General features: G+C 44.2%; 1 protein-coding gene across 1 annotated transcript in view; it reads left to right on the top strand.

The window, feature by feature from the left end:
- IFT52 (intraflagellar transport 52) overlaps window positions 1-18,066 on the top strand; it is a 37,081-nt gene extending 19,015 nt beyond the window's left edge. Inside the window, exons 8-14 of the mRNA XM_044263010.1 lie at window positions 1,323-1,409; window positions 2,964-3,032; window positions 7,243-7,397; window positions 12,338-12,425; window positions 13,464-13,572; window positions 16,032-16,177; window positions 17,802-18,066. Of these exons, the coding sequence (XP_044118945.1) occupies window positions 1,323-1,409; window positions 2,964-3,032; window positions 7,243-7,397; window positions 12,338-12,425; window positions 13,464-13,572; window positions 16,032-16,177; window positions 17,802-17,849 (702 nt within the window). The 3' untranslated portion in view covers window positions 17,850-18,066. The remainder of the gene's footprint in view (window positions 1-1,322; window positions 1,410-2,963; window positions 3,033-7,242; window positions 7,398-12,337; window positions 12,426-13,463; window positions 13,573-16,031; window positions 16,178-17,801) is intronic.
- Window positions 18,067-19,149: the final 1,083 nt, after the last annotated feature.

Raw genomic sequence — 19,149 nt, 5'->3', positions numbered from 1 at the left:
TTTTTTGCAGCTTATGCTTGTATATTTGCCGCATGGACTTTAAACTAGGGTAGCTATACAATTTATGGTATACTTTTTATTTAACCTCATGTTTAAAAAAAGCACCTCATGTTATGACAGAAGCCTTCTTCCGGGTTCCGGAAACCCTTTGTAACATATAGCTTCACGACTGCAAGAGAGTCCCTTATTCTTACCTACTGTTTCTGTGGCTGAACATTTGAATTTATTTCTGACTTTCTGTGATTATGACTGCAAAATTGTCCATAGAGTTTTATATGCATTCTTGCGTACATTGACAGTTTCAGCAATGTGTAAAAGAACTTATTTCATTGAAATTTGACACTGTTTGTAGTCATCTTTTTCATATTTATTGATCTGATAGGCAAAAATACTTTGTTTTGATTTTTTTAACTACAAATTAAATTTTTTCTTATTGACCAGTTATTTCTTTTGTGAATTTTTTTTTCTTTTTTGAGAGAGCGAGCGAGAGAGAGAGAGAAATGGGGGAGGGGTGGGAGGGAGAGAGAATCTTAAACAGGCTGCACGTCCACCATGGAGCCCGACATAGGACTCAGTCTCACCACCCTGAGATCATGACCTGAGCTGATATCAAGAGTTGGACACTTGATGGAATGGGAGAAGATATTTGCAAATGACATATAAGAGTTGGGACACTTAACTAACTGAGCCATCCAGGTGCCGTCTTCTGTGAATTTTTCATGCTCGTGGGTTACTTTTTTGTTTGGATCTTAAATACTGTCTTTTTTTTTTTTTTAAGATTTTATTTATTTATTTGACAGCGAGAGAGAGATTACCAGTAGGCAAAGAGGCAGGCAGAGAGAGAGAGGGGGAAGCAGGATCCCTGTTGAGCAGAGAGCCCGAAGTGGGGCTCAATTCCAGGACCCTGAGATCATGACCTGAGTTGAAGGCAGAGGCTTAACCCACCGAGCCACCCAGGCACCCATTAAATATTGTCTTTTCATACTCATAAAATATCTTTAAATCTCTATAGATTGCTTTTGGATTTTTTCATTCAGGATTATAATCTTCATTTATAAGTTAACAGGGAAAATGTTATAAATCTAATTCACATTGCTTTTTGTTAAAGTCAAGTAGAAGGATATAGAAGTGTCTAAAATGAGAAGCAGTTGGGAATATAGTTGCTGTCATAGTTGATATTTCTAGGTCATTAAAATCCTAATGTCAGTTAGCAGTGAGTATAGACAGTTGCTCACATGAATCTAATGGTAAGTTTTTGGGTAGTAGGATGCATGTGGTGCATTTTGGGGTCTGAATATCTAACACTAATTTGTCATTGACAGAACCAAGGTGGGAAGCTGGCAGTGCTTGGCTCCTGTCACATGTTCAATGACCAATATTTGGATAAAGAAGAAAACAGCAAAATCATGGTAGGTTCTTCTCTTTCACCACATTAAGGTATAATGTGTATGATTTTCATGTCATTAAAAAAAATACTGCTAAGGTCATCTGTTCATTTAAGACCAGATCTTCAGGGACACCTGGCTGGTTCAGTCAGAAGAGCACGTGACTCTCTGGGGTGCCTGGGTGGCTCAGCAGGTTAAAGCCTCTGCCTTCGGCTCAGGTCATGATCCCAGGGTCCTGGGATCGAGCCCCGCATCGAGCTCTCTGCTCAGTAGGGAGCCTGCTTTCCTTCCTCTCTCCCTTCCTCTCTCTGCCTGTCTTTCTGCCTACTTGCGATCTTTGTCCATTAAATAAATAAATAAATCTTTAAAAAAAAAAAAAGTAACTCTTGATCTTGTGTCATGAGTTCAAGCCCCACAATGGGTATAGAGATTACTTAAACAAAAAACTTTAAATAAGTAAAAAAATAAAACCTGCTTGTCAGAACCCATTATGTACCTCCCCTAAGAATACCAGGTTGAGTCAGGCACAGTCTGTGCTTTGAAAACATTCATAGTACGTTGTGAGAGAGCGTGAGAGACAGAGGTGTAAATTTAGAAGGATGTGGTGGATGTTTTTAAGCATGCCTTGTTGGGGTGGGAGCCAATCCTGGAGGAGAAGTGAGGAGTGGGTTTAACCAGGGCCTCACGTAGACAGCCCAGGAACTCAATTGGAAGGCCTCCATGAAGCTATGGAGAGCCCTTGTAGAGTGTCCAGCAGCCTTGGGCATAGTCAGATCTGTGTTTCAGAAAGACTCCTCTGGCAGGCATGTGGAAGGTGAGAGGGAGGAGGCAACCTGGAGCCAGGTAGGAGGCTGGCGGAATCAGCCAGCCAAGAGGGGCTGATGATGACCTGAGTGAAGGCGGCGAAGGTGGGAATGAGGAGCGGGGCTGGCCGGCAGGTGGTGCTGGGAGGGGTTATAACGGGACTGGTTGCGGGCTGATGTCGGGGAGGAGGTGAAGGCACTGCATAGTATGAAGGAAACGTGTCCTGTGAAGGATGACATCCGGTGCATGCCGGAGCTGGACACGGGTATGATTCGATGATTCACTTGCTGGTCCCACTGAACTTTTTCATGAATGAAACAAATTCCTTCATCCTTTTGCACTGTTACTATATTGAGAGATTGATTAAGATCTTGTTTCTGCAGAATGCACATGAAATTCTGGTGTCTCTAGACACATTCCAGGGGCATCTAGATGTAGTCTGCTGTTTAAGTTCACACTGTCATTGGCACATGTAAACAGGGATTGTTTCAGGATCGTGAACAAGTTTTAGTACCTTTTGTCCTGTTGTTAAAAGTGAAAGTGCTCTAAGATAAATGCTCAGTTTTCAATAGGAGAAGTGACATTAGGGTTAGGGAAACTTCGATGTTTTCGTGTGATCTCACCAAGAGAAGGGGAGCTACTCTTTTTTGAAACACGGCTGTGTAGTCTCTTTCTTTTTATCATTGTTTTCTTGATTGATTTAATTCTCTAGCCCTGTCTTGATTTTCTCAAATAACTAAGGTGTCTAATTCTGTGTTTATTTTTTAAATCCAGGATGTTGTTTTCCAGTGGCTCACGACGGGAGACATTCATTTAAACCAGATTGATGCCGAGGACCCAGAGGTAGGGGCTGTGAATCATTAAAAAACTTTGGAGGCAAAAAGATGGATCCAGCCTCTCAGCACCCCTTCAAGCAGTTTCAAAGGGAAATGTATCTCTTACTTTATCTGTAAGACAGATGGAAAGAAGTGATGGCTTTGGGGGTAATGAAGGCCATGTTATAAAAATAATAAATTAAGAAAATATAGAATTAATTGGGATGGGAATCTCTCTCTGTGTGTATGCTCCCTGGCCAGACTTTCAAAATCATTATCTGTAGAGAAACACTTCTGTCAGAAATATGAAGGGTATAAAAATAATTCTTTGTGAATAAAAGATCATCAGAATTTAAGTTTTAAACTATAATTTTGATGTCTTTAGGAACAACAAAGGCATTAGGTTCCTATTTATCAAATGATGGAGAGTGAGACCAGTGTGGGAATAGGGTCAGTAACCTGCCTTCTAGGTCCTGCTCCACTCTGGCCCTTAGACCTTAAGTGGCCTGTTTCTAGCTTTTTTTCATCCTGGTTTCCTCATCTGTGAAGCGGGAATACCAGTACCTGTGCTCTCTCTCTGTCTCACAGGATGATTGTGAGGCCTCAGTTAATAGATGTTTACTGACTTACTAAATAAAAAGGTGTAGGAAGCGATGCAGCTGTCAGACTCTTTACAACTCTTGGATTTATTATATGCAGGCACCATGTATCCTATATCTTCACACAAATCATCTTATGAAATCTTTCCAACAGCCTTGGGAAGGTCATGGTCTTATTCTCATTTTAGAGATGAAGAAATGGAAATTCTCCAAAATTGCAGTAAGCCCAAACAGCGAATGGCTGCAGAGTTGCAACCCAAACCCAGCTCTCCTGATTTCAAAGTCTGCTTGTTCTGTAATGGCTTCTCTCTCCCTTTCCTTCCTCCCTTTTTCTTTCTTTCCTCTCCTTTCTTTTTCTTTCCTTTCCTTTCTTTTTCTTTCCTTCTTTCTTTCTTTTTCTTTCTCTTTCCCTCCCTCCTTCCCTCCTTCCCTCCCTCCCTCCTTCTCCCCCCTCCCTCCTTTCTTTCCTTTTAAAGATTTGTTCATTCATTTTAGAGAGAGAGAGAGAGTGCACAGGCAGGAGGGGGCAGAGGGGGAGAGAGAGTCCCAAGCAGACTCCCTGCTGAAGGCAGAGCCCCATGAGAGTCTCAAGACCACAACTCGAGCCAAAGTCGAGAGACACTCAACTGACTAAGCCAACCAGGCACCCTGCTTCTCTGTTTCTTAAACTCTAAAATGTCAGGAAAATGATTTCCTGGCTGTGGGTGGGTAGCAGAGAGTGGGCGAGATGTTCAAAGTGGTGGCCTACTGCCTCCTTCCTCCCTCAGCAGAGGATATGGTCTCCCACGGACTGACTTGGGTTAGGAAACAGGAGAGCCTCGTGTCTAAAATATTCCCTCATATGGAAACTTGAAATATATGGATATTTTGCTTAAATTTCTCCTGAAAAGTGATGTAAGCCTCCCAAGTAAAAGAACTGGAGGACAGTCAGGAATTCACTTTTCAGATCTCACAGGACCCGACTCTTGAGGGGATGGCGACTTGGTCAGCTGCTGATTCTAGTCAGTGTTGAGGGGCCGGGGAAGCAGCACTGAGATGCCACATCTGCTCCTCGTCTGTGCGGCTGCCTTGCTCTTTCTTACTCAGTGTCTGTCGTTTCTGTTTTCTAGCTGAGGAAGTGGAGGTAAGTATGTTCTTCAAGGTCCCCGCCGAGATTGATAGCTGCCTTGCCACTACTAATGTCTATGTCAGGCTGATTCTGGAGCCCCCGTGCCTTTTCTACTGCTCTCTTGTTCACTGTGCACTGCCTGTGACACCGGACTGGTTCGGAGGGGAGTGCCAGTAGGGTGCCAGAGGAAGATGGTATCGCCGAGGCCTTTCTCTAAAGTCACGTGGTTTCGTGTGTCTCCTGCACAGGAGACCTAGCGCAAATGTCCTCTGTGTTGTAAGGCTTTGGAAAGGAAAATTCTGGACCCGGTAGCTCTGCAAAGTAAGAAATTCTGAAACTCCAAACTTCCTAGGATTTCAGATCAAATCTTATGTTGGAATGGGTTTCAGACCCAAACAACAGTTCAGATTCAAATGATACTTAATAATGGTAGCTCAGTAAAGCGCTGCGAGGATTTCCATGACAAGTTTTGACCTCCAGATCTGCCAGGAAATCATGAAGACCAGTGATCTTGGGAGTCCTCTTACATTTCTCTCTGGACATAGAAGGCCTTGATGGTTTCCTGAGGCAGGACTGTGTAGCAGGTCTCTGTGCTGAGATTCGAACCAGCCTCAGGACCTTTGGGACTGCTGGGCCATTACCCATCTTCCTGCTCCCTGTGGGTGCATGTCCTGACATGGTCAGCGCCTCTGTTAATTGTTCTCACCTTCAATCCCCATCCTGTTAGTGGGGCAAAGCCTCTAACACAGACAAATATTGCAGGGAAAAGCAGTTATGTATTTATATTCCTCTCCTGTTTTTTATTTTATTTTATTTTTATTTTTTTTAATTTTTTAAAAAAAGATTTTATTTATTTATTTGACAGACACAGAGCACAAGTAGGCAGAGAGGCAGGCAGAGAGAAAGAGAGAGGAGGAAGCAGGCTCCCTGCTGAGCAGAGAGCCCCATGCAGGGCTCGATCCCAGGACCCTGGGATCATGACCCGAGCCGAAGGCAGAGGCTTTAACCCACTGAGCCACCCAGGCGCCCCTCCTCTCCTGTTTTTTATCTGAAAAAATGTTTGAAGATTAGGGGAGTTTTTTGACTTGGGATATAGAAAAAAGTGAGCCTGTTTGACCAGGCTTATTTCTGTAATGCTCAGGTATGTCTCCTCCCATGCTGGCCCTGGAGAACAACACATTGTTTGCAGGGGCCCTCAGAGGGCAGTCACAAATAAACTTTTTATTGCCAGAATGCATTTTTTAAATAAGATTTTATTTATTTATTTGACAGAGAGATCACAAGTAGGCAGAGAGGCAGGCAGAGAGAGAGAGAGAGGGAAGCAGGCTCCCCGCTGAGCAGAGAGCCCGATGCAGGGCTCGATCCCAGAACCCTGGGATCATGACCTGAGCCGAAGGCAGAGGCTTTAACCCACTGAGCCACCCAGGCGCCCCGCCAGCATGTATTTTTTTAAAGTTAAAGTTAAATACACTTTTTGAGTAAGTAATGGATTCACAGTTTGGAGTTCAAAAGCATACACACTGAACAGTTTCCCTCCTGTCTTTTCCCAACCGCTTTGTTCCTCTCCCCAGTGACAGTAGTCTTAGTGGTTTCTAATATGTTCTTCCAGAGATATTTTATGCATATATAAGTAAATAAGTGTATGCCTGTATCTCCTTCTTCCTTGTTTTACACAAATGGCACTATATACACTGTATTCCCCACCACCTAGTTTTTAAAATTAACAATATGTCTTAAGAGATGTTTCCTTATTTATACATAAAGAGCTTTCTTTTGATTTTTGTTTTGTTTTTTTAAGGACTCTATTTTCCCTTGTTTGTATGTAGTATATTAACCAGTCTCCTACTGGTGGATGTTTAGGTTTCCCTGGTCTTATACTGTTACCAGCACACAGCATGTCATCCTAAGGGCTTTCAGCAGTGCTGGAGGCATGTCCTTGGCTCGATAATAAGGACTGGGATCCAGTGTCCGAGTGCAAGGGTCATCCGTGCTGGGGTCACAGGCGGGTCACACGTATAACAGCAGAAGGAAGGCGAGTGTGTGGCCTAGATGCTGGTGGGAAGACAACAGCTCTGGTGGGAGCTCGTGGACTGTCTTTTGTGATTGCTTCTGTTTCCTCACTGAAATAAGATGAAAGACCAAAATTAAGAAAGGGAAAATTGTTTGAGATAGCTGAAGTGACCAAAGGAAGGTATTGCTTAGGACAATGGGAAGTGAATGAACTAAAGAAATACAGCTAATTGCTGACCACTCAAGATCAGTGATCACGAAATTAAAAGGAGGCCAGTCAGCATGTTGTTTCTCCAGCTGTGTTCTGTAACACATGAGGAATTAGAGTGGGATTTAGTCAGCATTGGGGTTTAGCCAAGTGACTTTTTCTCCTCTTTCCACATGAAGTGGCTTACTTAAGGTTTAGTTGTTAGGGACCAGGAACGGTGAAATCTCTTGATAAGAGAGTAGAAATACTGCAGATTTAGACAGATAAAATTCTAACTCCCACCGTGCTGTGTGAACCCTCTTGTGGCTTTCAGATTTCCGACTACATGATGCTGCCGGACACAGCCACCCTGTCAGAGCGGCTTCGAGTGTGCCTCCAGGAGGGCGATGAGAACCCAAGAGACTTTACTACCCTCTTCGACCTGTCTGTTTACCAGCTGGATACCACCTCCCTCCCCAAGGTCATCAAGTCAGTACCTGTAGCTCTTGGAGCTGCCCTGCGCTCCATTCCTAGTGTTTGGTTTGAAAACATGAGCCTGGGGACAGGAGTTAGGGTCACGGCCTATGTGGTATGCGCAGCATGTTCTCAGATCTTTGATGAGGCCAGCAAAGACAGCTGGGAAAATTGGGGTGGGGGCCGATGGCGAGGAAACTGCCAGCAGTCGTCAGTCGCCTGTTGTGTTCCAGGCTCTCTCTCAGGCATTTAGCATGACCAGCATGTTCTGGTTTGCCTGGGATTTCCTGGCTTCAGCATGGAGAGGCCCATGCCCCTCAGTAAACTGGGTTGGGTAGACGAGGCACCCTGCAGGCACCCCACACTGGTACCTCACGTCATCCTTCATTTTCCTCTGAATCAGCTGGTTTTCCAGCTGAAGAAACCAGTTTAAGAAGAAACTCATGGATGATTTCTTTTTTTTTTTTAAGATTTTATTTATTTATTTGACAGAGACAGAGATCACAAGTAGGCAGAGAGGCAGGCAGAGAGGAAGGAAAGCAGACTCCCTGCTGAACAGAGAGCCCGATGTGGGGCTCAATCCCAGGACCCTGAGATCATGACCCGAGCTGAAGGCAGAGGCTTTAACCCACTGAGCCACCCAGGTGCCCCATGAAGAAACCAGTTTAGAGAGAGTCACGTATTCTCCCAAGGTGGGAGCCTGAGTGTGTTGCAGACCTGGGCTTTCCTCTGTTTGATTGTCTGCTCATCATTGTCCATTCCTGATAACAGGGACAGGGACATGGACTGAGGCCACCATTCTTCAGCTTCTTTGGCCTGACATGGGGTCTACATCTGAGTAAACCAAAGGCTGAGTGTCTGACTTCCTACTGCTGCTTTTATGCTCAAGTTCCACAAATACTGACTGAGCTCCTCCTGTGCCAGGCCCTGTGTCCAAAGTTAATGGTTTTATGGAGGAGACGGACAGAGGCTGTGAGGCGAGGTTATTGTATTAATGCCAAATGTGGAATATTAACCTAGAGGCCATGGCATAATGAAGAGAGAGATTTTGACTCTGACTGGGGTGAGCAGGGAAGGCTTTACGAACGAGGGGCCCTTTAGCTAGGCATTGATTATTTCGACAGACATTTTTGGGGGGCTTTGTGTCTGCTTGTCAGGATGCTAAGAGCTCCACTGTCGGGGTGAAGAGGCTTCAGGAGCTGGCGGGGATGTTCAGAGGCAGTTGGGCAATGATGTAGCTTCTTTGGGCAAAGCCCACATACTCATATGTGTGCGTGTGTCCAAGTAAGGAAGGTTATTCCTGATTGGCCTTTGAACTGCATGTACCCTTGACTTTGAACAAGGCCAGCTGAATAGTTGAAAACTTGGTCCTCTGAAGTCCCCTGCAACAGTCTGTCCTGTGTTCTCCAGCCAGAACTTGCAGAGCCCAGCCTGAGCATTACCGAAATAAGAAGCCAAGGCAACAGCCTGAGGCTCAGGGCAGAGGCCAGATTTGTGAATGGGTTGCTAGTAAAGACCTCTAGAAGAGGGTCACGATTGAATCTGTGTTTCCTGAAACCAGACGAAACGATGCCTTGCAGCAATTTGTACAGTTGATTGGAAAACAGGAAAAGTAGAAATGAAGAAACCGACTAGGGAGACTGTTAACAGCAGATGGGAGGTTTGAGAGGTTTGAGATGGGACTGGTGGGAGCAATCAGTGTGGTTTCAAGAGGTGTTTGGTAAGAAAGAATCAGGAGCCACGGGCCAGGCATGGAAGGCTGTGATGGCGAGATCAGGAACAGGGGTTTCTCCCTTGGGGGTCTGGGCGCCTGGCGGTGCTTCTGATTGGCGCTCAGGATGTGGGGAGAGGAGACAGAAATGGGTTCTGCTCTGCCTCCATCTGTTGTGGCTGAGAGGTTGCCCTGTGAAGAGTGTAGTCTGAGCCACCAGTGTACATGATGAACCACTAGTGTAGATGTTAAAGTGATTAGAGAAGTGGGGGGAGGGGCTGGGATCTTCAGGGACAGCACTGGAGTCAGGGATTGGGCTAGAGACAGGGCTTCACAGCTGCCCTGGCATTTGAGGCCCTGGAAGCCAAGTGAGGCAAAAGGACAGGGAAGTGGGGTGGTCTGGAGATGGGCCTGCGGCTCCTTCTCTGCAGTTTGCACTTTTCTCAGAATAACAAAAGGCACCTCTGCTGCTGCACTAGCCAGTTATAGTCCACCCAGCTTCTGCCTTTAGTGTCTGCTTCTCTTCTGATGTGGCTTAGATCAGGCCTTTGTGATCGCTTCAGCGCTGAATGCGGGACGCATTGGAGCTGTCCGTTAATTTAGTGTTAGCAGAGTCAAGTAGAGTAGATATTTTGGAGCTCGTGGAATTGTATTTATCGTTCATACTGTAGCAAAGGACAGTAGTTACAGGCTGGTTTCTATATGGTGCTCCCAAGTATTTGTAGTGGCTAGTAATGTCTTTTGAACACAGTGTCGTCTTCTTCTTCTTCTTTTTTTAAAGATTTTATTTATTTGGCAAAGAGAGACACAGTGAGAGTGGGAACACAAGCATGGGGAGTGGGTAAGGGGCAAGCTTCCTGCCAGGACCCAGGGATCATGACCTGAGCCGAGGGCAGATGCTTAATGACTGAGCCACACAGGCGCTCCAATGCAGTAAAAATTTTCTGAGTAAAAATTCGATTAGTCTTTAAATATTTATATTGTCTGTAGAATGTTGCTCTGAAGTGACTTCATTTGTCCATCGGTATTTATTGATGCCTGTGGGGATGAGGTAGAGACAGAGTGTGTGGAGAGTACCTGCCTTCTGAGTTCCTGGGCTGATGGGTTGGGGACTAAGACCAGAGTGATAAAAACACAGTGCCAGAGGTCAGGCCAGAATGTTCTGGAAATAGCTTTCTGAATTAGGTTTTCTTGGTTTTAAGATGAGTTTCCCATCAGGTATGTGCTCGCTGTTGGCTAATAGGCAAAGGAAGATTTGGGGAGGTGGTGAGCTGAGCAAGAAAAGGTCGAGGCAATGGGATTTGTTCTGTTATTCACACAGGGCTTCCATATAGCTGGCTCCATCAGGGGGTGGAAAGCGGAAAATTGTGGCTGGGATGGCAGAGGCCAGGGTTTGGCAGCAGGATTCTTTGTGTGCCAGTGCTGGGACCTTTAGCTTAGATGCTGCCATTAACGGCATTCTGCCTTCAGTTTAGACTGAGTCCTGGGGCCTCTGGTTGGCAGGGATTGGCCAGCTGTGAGTTCTAATCTTGCCCTTGTCCCTTCTTAACCATGTGACCTTGGAAAGCTATTTCATCTTGATACATCTGCTTCCTCTTCTATAGAGGATTATACCCACCGTCCAGGGTTGTTTTGAGCAGTAAGTGAAATAAGTTAAAGTGCCTGGCACAGGGTTTGGCACAATGTGTGGCATGCAATAGGTACTCAGTGAAAGTTGTTTCTGTTCCCTTCAGAGGGATCTGCTGCATTGCCAGGAAAGCTTCTCCCCAGGCACCTGGGAATAGTGGGGGAAGTCATGGTAATAAGCTCAGCTCAGTGCCTTTCTGCAGTCACAGACCTCTTTCCTTACTGAAGTCACCCATCTGTAGAAGTAAGCATAAACTTTGTCCACACCCTTTGGCATTTGCTTGTTCAGTTTAATTTTAAAAGGTCACAAATGGGGGCACCTGAGTGGCTCAGTGTGTTAAGCCTCTACCTTCAGCTCAGGTCCTGATCCTAGGGTCCTGGGATCGAGCCCCACATTGGGCGCTCTGCTCAGCGGGAAGCCTGCTTCCCCCACCCTCTCTGCCTCCTTGTGATCTCTCTCTCTGAAATAAATAAATAAATAATTTTTTTAAAAAAGGTCACAAATATCTGTATAGTTTAAATTAGGTGAGTATATTTTAATTTGCCTCATTCCCAGAGGAGTTCAGCCAGTTTACAAAATTAGGTACAGTATAAAAAGATAAAGGAAGGTTTGAGAGAATGGAGGCAGAACGGAAGCCACAATCAAAAAGAAAGACCTTACGCAGGGGTAAGGTCAGTACTTGATTCTGAACTCCTCACTAGCACTCTACCCTGCTGTGGCCATGCTGGCTGCCCTGCAGTCCTGTGAAAGCCCCTCACACCCTTACTCCTGCTCTCCTTGCTCTTGCCTCTGCCTGGCATACTTGTGAAAGTAAGTGTATGACTTGCTCCTTCCCTTCACTCAGGGCTTCTCTGACAGGCTGTACCCCATGCCTCCTCCCTGCCTCTAACCCTTTCTCCTGGTTTTTCTTCTCAATACCTATTAATACCTGGCACCTTGGGTTGTGTTTATTGTGTGCCTGTCCTCATGGAGCATGTAAGTTTACAAGGGCTTCCTTGGTCTCTTGTTTCCACCATTGCTGTTCTCCTGGGTATAAAACTGTCTGGTGCATGGTACATGTCCAGTAAATACTTGCTGAGTGAATGAGCACTCAGGGGTGCCAGGAGCACTATAGTGCTAGGGGCGCCTGGCTGGCTCAGTCTGAAGAGCATGCAGACTCTTGATCTCAGGGTTGTGAGTTTCAGCCCCATGCTGGGTGTCAAGATGATGAAAAATAAATAAATTGATTAAAAAGAAAGATGTGTATGCTATACAGATCTGTTCAGTTGCCAGAAGCAGACTTTAGATTTGATTCTCATCCCTTGGTTGTAAAAACAAGGAAACAGAGTGAATTATAAGACTGACATTATCCACTGGGTGAAGATAAAAAACCCCGTTTAGGTGAAACCTGATATGAAACTTGAAAGAACTTTCCCTTTCAGTTCTCGACATAGTTAATACCATACGACACAGTAGAGAAGATTCACAAAAGGATCCTTACCTTACCTATAAATAATGCATTCTGTGTGTTTTTCTACAAAAGCATTGAGCCCCCTGGTTTGATGGAGAAGGGCATAGTGAGGTCAGTTAGATGCGTTTTGCATGTTGATCCCTACTTTTGTCTTCTTATTCCCACAGGGCCCATGAACAGCTAAATGTGAAACATGAACCTCTCCAGCTCATCCAGCCTCAGTTTGAGACACCACTGCCGGCCCTTCAGCCAGCGGTGAGTAGGGGTGCTTGGGGGATCCTGCTACAGAGCCCCGCTCTTTGCCCTTACCTTGCCAATTGGGCCATCATGTGGGTCCTTCCGCCAAGCATGTACATACGTATACCGTATGTGTGTGGCAGTTCTCATGAAGTCACGTTTCTCTGGCTCTGAACATGCAGAGGCCAAACCAGTAGTATTCTATAAGGCCTTCCCTTGGCTGTAGCTCCCAATTGAGAAATCAAGGGTGTGGACTTCTGTGGCTGTTAAGCGTTTCCCATCTTGTGTCGTTGGAGGGCATATGTGAGAGGAGGAATCCTGGGTGAAAAGGAGGAAATGCTTCGCGCTGCAGCTTTCCAGGCAGCAGGTACTCAGGCTCATGGCAGAGATTCACAGCCCCCTGGGGAGGTGGGGCACGTGTGCACAGGTTACTTTCAACATTCCTGTCCAGCGAAACTCTCCCCACCTTTAAAATCGTCCTATCCCACCACATTCTGGAACGTTATGAGCCACTCGGCTTCATTTTGGTAGCTTCAAATTGGCCGTGGTGAGAGAATTTACATCGTAGAAAATGACAAAGCACAGAGCAGGCCTACGTTCTGTTGTCTTGAAAGCTGATAATGAAACATTTCTCAGCATACCTCTGGCTCATACCTGCGAATTCTGGCTCCAGGTTTAGCACTTTCTACATGAATCTACATCTGCTTCCCCAATTTCTGTCCCTAATGACCTCATGGTTAAATGAGAAACATGTTGTACAGTCAAATGTTCAACACAAATAGCCGTAAGCTTTCATCCTTGCACTAATGAGCACTAGTATGTCAGTTTGATTGGTTTAGCTGAGTTTTGGTTTAGTGCTGGCTCTGTTTGGTTGTGTACATTGGGCTGGTTGTCTCCCTTGATGTGGTCTGATGGGTTAGGGCAGGAGGAGATGATGGGCATTTGGGTGGTTCATCCCAGAGAAGAGCTGAGTTGGCCTCTCATTTCCCTTCCATCTTATCACTGCCAGGTATGGCTTTGCATATGTTGTTTCATGAAAGACCTTATTCCTTTTAGGTTTTCCCTCCCAGTTTCAGGGAATTACCACCTCCTCCGCTGGAGCTATTTGACTTAGATGAGACGTTCTCTTCTGAGAAGGCCCGCCTTGCTCAGATTACAAATAAGTGTAAGTTTGGCCGAATTTTGTTTGTTTTCTTTAATAAGTTTTACTTAATTGAGAACTTCTGAGATTTGCCATGAGAGAAAGCTAGATTTTGTTCAGGGAGAACAAAATACGAAAGGTAGCATAAAATGAGTTTCCATTTGTTTCACGTAACTGATTGTTTCTCTGGGCCAGTTAATTCAGTAAGTTAGAGCATGGTGCAAAGCAGAAGCCAAGGTCTCAGCTTTTTTTTTTTTTTTTTTAAACATTTTATTTATTTATTTGACAGAGAGAGATCGCAAGCAGGCAGAGAGGCAGGCAGAGAGAGGAGGAAGCAGGCTCCCCACTGAGCAGAGAACCCAATGTGGGGCTCCATCCCAGGACCCTGAGATCATGACCTGAGCCAAAGGCAGCGGCTTAACCCACTGAGCCACCCAGGCGCCCCCAAGGTCTCAGCTTTAATCCCTGTAGGTCCTTAGTTCTTAGGACCTGTTGAGTAACCAGAGGATGGATCCTGACCCTGGCTGTCACTTAGCAAATCTAGGTCACTGGTCATAGGAGCAGTTAAGTAAGAAACCTCAGTCAGGGCCAAAAGAAGTACAGAGACTTCAAACTGGAAGGGATCCTGGAGGGAGTTGTGTGTGCTCGCCTTGACACGTGGATGAGGACCTGAGGCTCCAGGCCACACGGCTGTATGGTGAGTGGTTCTTCTGACCCTGGGCCCACTTCTCCTCCTGAGATGCCCTGTTTCCAGCAGAGCAAATGGGCCTGCACTCATGAGCTCAGAGGCATAAAACTGACCATCCATTTTGAGGCAGTGACCCCACTTCTGGGAATCTAATCAAAGGTGATAAGGGAAGGTACACAGATGACTGCTGTTATTTATTTTTGAGATTGGGAATAAAAATTATTTAAGCAATTGGACTTGGTGTTCAATAGCAGGGGAGTGGTAGTGAATTGTGTCACATTCATTTGATGGGACAACATGTCCTTATAAAAATGGTTTTCAAAGTTCAGGGAGTGACACTGATAGATCTTAAGTGAGAACCCTAAGTGAAGAAAGACAAGATAGAAACTTTCATGTTCAGTAGGATCCTAACTGTGTCAACAACATCTCTGTGTGCCCGAAGACCAGGAAGGAGTGTGCAAAAATGAAAATACTTCAATGTAAAGCACCTTCACTGCATCTGTCTTCCGTGTCAGGCATTGTGGTAGGTGCTGAGCAATCAAAAATTAGCAAGACATTAGTGATTGGTCCAGAAGGAATAAGAGACCTGTGAAGGGTCAGATGCTTTGATTCAGCATTTCTGTTCCTAGCAGTTTATCCTATAGAAATCCTTATAGAAATGTGAAACAAAAAATATAGCTATAGAGATACTAATTGTAGCATTCAAAAAATTGGCAATATTATAATGGCCCATCAGTGTTCTAATGGCCCATTAGTAGGCCCACTGAAATACAGTGGAATATTCTACATAGATCTGTTAAAAGATACAGAGCATAAGCTTTGACATGAGAGGTCTGTGATACCTCATTAAATGATGAAAGTAACTTACAAATTATTATTGTTTGATCCCAATTGTTTACACATATGTAAATATTTAGGTGCACATGGGAGTAATTACCTTAGGTGGTATTGGTGGGGATAGAGTTAGAGCAAGAGAATTTTGCAGCTGTATGGTTTGAATATTTTATTTTATTTTATTTTTTAAAGATTTTATTTATTTATTTGACAGACAGAGATCACAAGTAGGCAGAGAGGCAGGCAGAGAGAGAAGCAGGCTCCCTGCCGAGCAGAGACTTGATGCGGGGCTCCATCCCAGGACCCTGAGATTATGACCTAAGCCGAAGGCAGAGGCTTTAACCCACTGAGCCATCCAGGCGCCCCTGGTTTGAATATTTTAATAAAAACTTACATTTATGTCATAACTTAAAAAAAATGCACATCAGAAGGGGAAACAAAGAAAGGAATTACACTGCAGTGTAAGAAGGGCTGTAATGGTTATCCATCCTTAGTATCAGGCTGTTGGGGATAGCTGCACAGAGAGATATGTTATGGGTGGAATTATGAGTGATTTTTTTCTTCTTTAATTTCCTTTTCTATAATACTGCTGTAATAAATGCTGTTTAAAATACCCATATGCCTTTCTCATAATGGTCCTTGCTGCATTCAGAGAATGGTAATTTGATTTCCTACTAGTTCTTCCTGTTCTTTGTAATGTAGGAATGTTGGCTCTGGGAGTAGGAAAGCCAGAACTAGTCCAGCTTTATTCTAATTACTTTTGTCCTAATTTATAAAAGCAGCATATCAGAGATCTCTTCAGTTTGTTATTGTTTAAGTCCTGCAGTTATATTACCTTAGGAAGAGGTAAGTGATCTCGAGAGGTATAGGAACCTGACAGGGGGATGCCTAAACCACAGTAAGTCTGTATTGGGGAAGGACAGAACATGAGGGTTCATCTAACTGCCCCAACTATACCTAGGTACTGAAGAAGACCTGGAATTCTATGTCAGAAAGTGTGGTGACATTCTTGGAGTAACCAGTAAACTACCAAAGGACCAACAAGATGCCAAACACATCCTTGAGCACATCTTCTTCCAAGTGGTGGAGTTCAAGAAATTGAACCAGGTAGAGCCCAGAAAGCCCACTGAAGTGGGAGCCTTTCGATTGCGGGTACCTTCCCTAAATTGGACTTCTCGTGTTTTATGCCAGTCATTCATTCTGCAAGGATTTATTAAGTATCTACTAGGTAAAACAGACAACGATCCCTGCACTTACAGAACTTCTGTTCTAGTTGGACGAGCTAGACAGTAGACTAAATATAGTATGCTACAAATGATGGTGTAAAAAAGGCAGAGCAGGGATCAAGTGTGCTGATGTGGCAGTATTAAATAGGGAGGGTGTTTAAGGGTAGATCTCACTACAAAGGTGACATTGGAGCGAAGACCTGAAGGTGTTGAGGGATTTCACCATGCAGGTAGGTGGGAGACAAGTGTCCCAGACAGAGGGAAGACCTATGCAAAGTCCCTGAGCCTGGGCTTTGCTTGGCATGTTTGAGGAATAGCAGCGATGCCAGTGTGGTTAGAGAGACCGGAACAAAGGCTAGAGAAGCCAGCCATGAGGTTAGCACCTTATGTCAGAAATTATCTTTCTCTGGACTGAGGACAAAGAACTTCAAAGTTATACCTGGTCTTCATTTTGTCTATCCCTTTAAAATTAAATGTTCAACCACTGCTGGTAAATGGGCATTTATATACTACTGATGGGAGAGTAAATTTTTCCCACTTTTCTTGAGATCTGTTTTATAATATTCTTTGGAAGCCCCCAAAATATATCTTTGACAAAATAATTCTAATCCTCAGAATTTGCCCTAGGAATATAATCCTGAATGTGTACAGATTTACCAACCAGGATGCTCAATATAGCATTGTTTTAATAGAAGAAGAATCTTCATCAGTAGGGAACTGGTTAAGTTCCTAGGATACATTCATAAGATTAAAAATGTTTGGAAGAAAAAAAAGTTTAGAACGTTTAAGGACTTGGAAGACATTCAGGATATAGTAAATGGAGTTGCAGGGGGGAAGGGCTATAAAACAGTATAAAGAAGAAAAGTCCATTATATATATACATATATATATGTATGTATGTATATGTATATGCCATTTATCCTACATACATATGTAAATGGTTAGGATTTTAGATGCTGATTGGAAAGATTAGATCCTCTGCTGGCAGGAGCTGGCTCTGCTGATACTCATGGTAGATGTTGGGGCTGTTGTAGTGAACAAGAAGAATGTGGCCTTTGCTCTTTCTGAGCCATGAGCTGTGGGGGAGACAGGAATACTATATGGGAAGTTTCAGTGCTCTGAGAATAATGCCATGAAGGGACCCCAGAAGGGAGTTGGTATAACTGCTGGAGCACTGTAATGTGGGTCGGGGCTCAGGTCAGTTCTCGAAGTACTCATGTTGCTGGCAGGGCAGACACAGGCCCACAAGGCCAGGGTAAGAAGTCTGGTGTGGTCTTTGCATTGGTGCCTTCAACTCTATTTGCTCCCTACCCATTGTGGATGGTGGGCAGTAGTCAGAAGCCCTGTCTTGATAGTGAAAATTTGATCCTTCAGCTGGATTCAGCTTTCAAGTCAGAGATTACCTATGTGTCCCAATTAATGATTCAGAATCTTAAAGTGGGAAACACCGGAGTTCCCATTTCATACTGAAATACTAAAATTCTGTGTCTTACTCCCTCATCCAGGAACATGACATTGATACAAGTGAACCAGCATTCCAGAACAATTTCTGAGGATCATGCCTCTTGAAGCATCTTCTGCCTCCTGATTTTCTTTGTAAACTATTTTTGAATTCCTCTTCAACTCTTTATCAAAATTGTCTATATACTCTTTACCCAGTGAGTTGTAGGTCTGCATCTCCTGTGGTGCCCAGATAGGTATTTCTAACAAGATTGTTATGTAAGATACATTCCATTTTTAAAATTAAATCTGACTGAATCTTTACTTTTATAATTTTTGAAACAGTCTTTCATTGAAGTCTTTTCTTTGGCCTCTAGTTCTGAATTTGAGTCTCCTTTATCTGAGTCATAAATGTCAAGCTTATGAATATTGTTCAGCTTTTGGACTAGCTCAGAAGCATAAAAACAAACTTAACCCACAAGGTCTGTTTGCCCCATGTGCCTAATGAAAAAGATAAAATAGTAGATCGATACCTTCTTTACTGGATCACTCACCCCTTCAGCTCCCACCCGTCCACAGGACACAACCATTTGGAGACTGTCATCTCTACCCACACTTTGTCACCCTCCTCTGAACTCCTGAAGCACTGATTTCTGTCATCATTTGGGTTATAATACGATCATCTGTCCCAAGGACAATGGGAGACTGTACCTGCTTGAATGGTGCAGCTGATGAGGTAATGCAGTGTACTGGTTATACTGGGAACCAACTTTAGGGAACCCTGAAAGCCGGACAGAAGATTGCAGTACTGCCCCTTTGTAAGGGATGTGATGCAATTGAACAGCTTAACTAGTGAGTTCTATAAAGATGGGAACTGGTGGAAGGAAGGCCATTTATGGAGAGTGTGATATAGGCCCAAGAGGAGGTAATGGGGATGTGAACTGTTGCTGTTGTAGGAATGGTGCCATTAAAAAAAATTTTTTTTTGAAGATTTTATTTATTTATTTGACAGACAGAGATCACGAGTAGGCAGAGGCAGGCTCCCTGCTGAGCAGAGAGCCCGATGCAGGGCTCTATCCCAGGACCCTGGGATCATGACCTGAGCCAAAGGCAGAGGCTTTAGCCCACTGAGCCACCCAGGTGCCACCCCCCCTAATTTTTTAAATTAGGTGTCCCACATTCTGGATTTTTCTGATGGTTTCCTCAAGGTGTCTAGTATTCCATTATCTCCTTTTTTGCAAATTGGAAGTTAGGTTGAAAGGCTTGACTAGCTTTGAATTACACATTTTTGGCAAGAATATCTCATAGCTGATGCTGTGTATGTCAGATTGGTCCTCTATTAGTGAAATTAAGTTCAACTGACTGGTTAAGGTAGTGAGCAGGGGTGTTTTTAAATTCCAACATGAAAAGTTA

The sequence above is a fragment of the Neovison vison genome, chromosome 8 (genome assembly GCF_020171115.1).
Source record: "Neovison vison isolate M4711 chromosome 8, ASM_NN_V1, whole genome shotgun sequence".
In the NCBI taxonomy this organism is placed as follows: domain Eukaryota; kingdom Metazoa; phylum Chordata; class Mammalia; order Carnivora; family Mustelidae; genus Neogale; species Neogale vison.
This window is presented reverse-complemented; position numbering and strand designations above follow the sequence as displayed.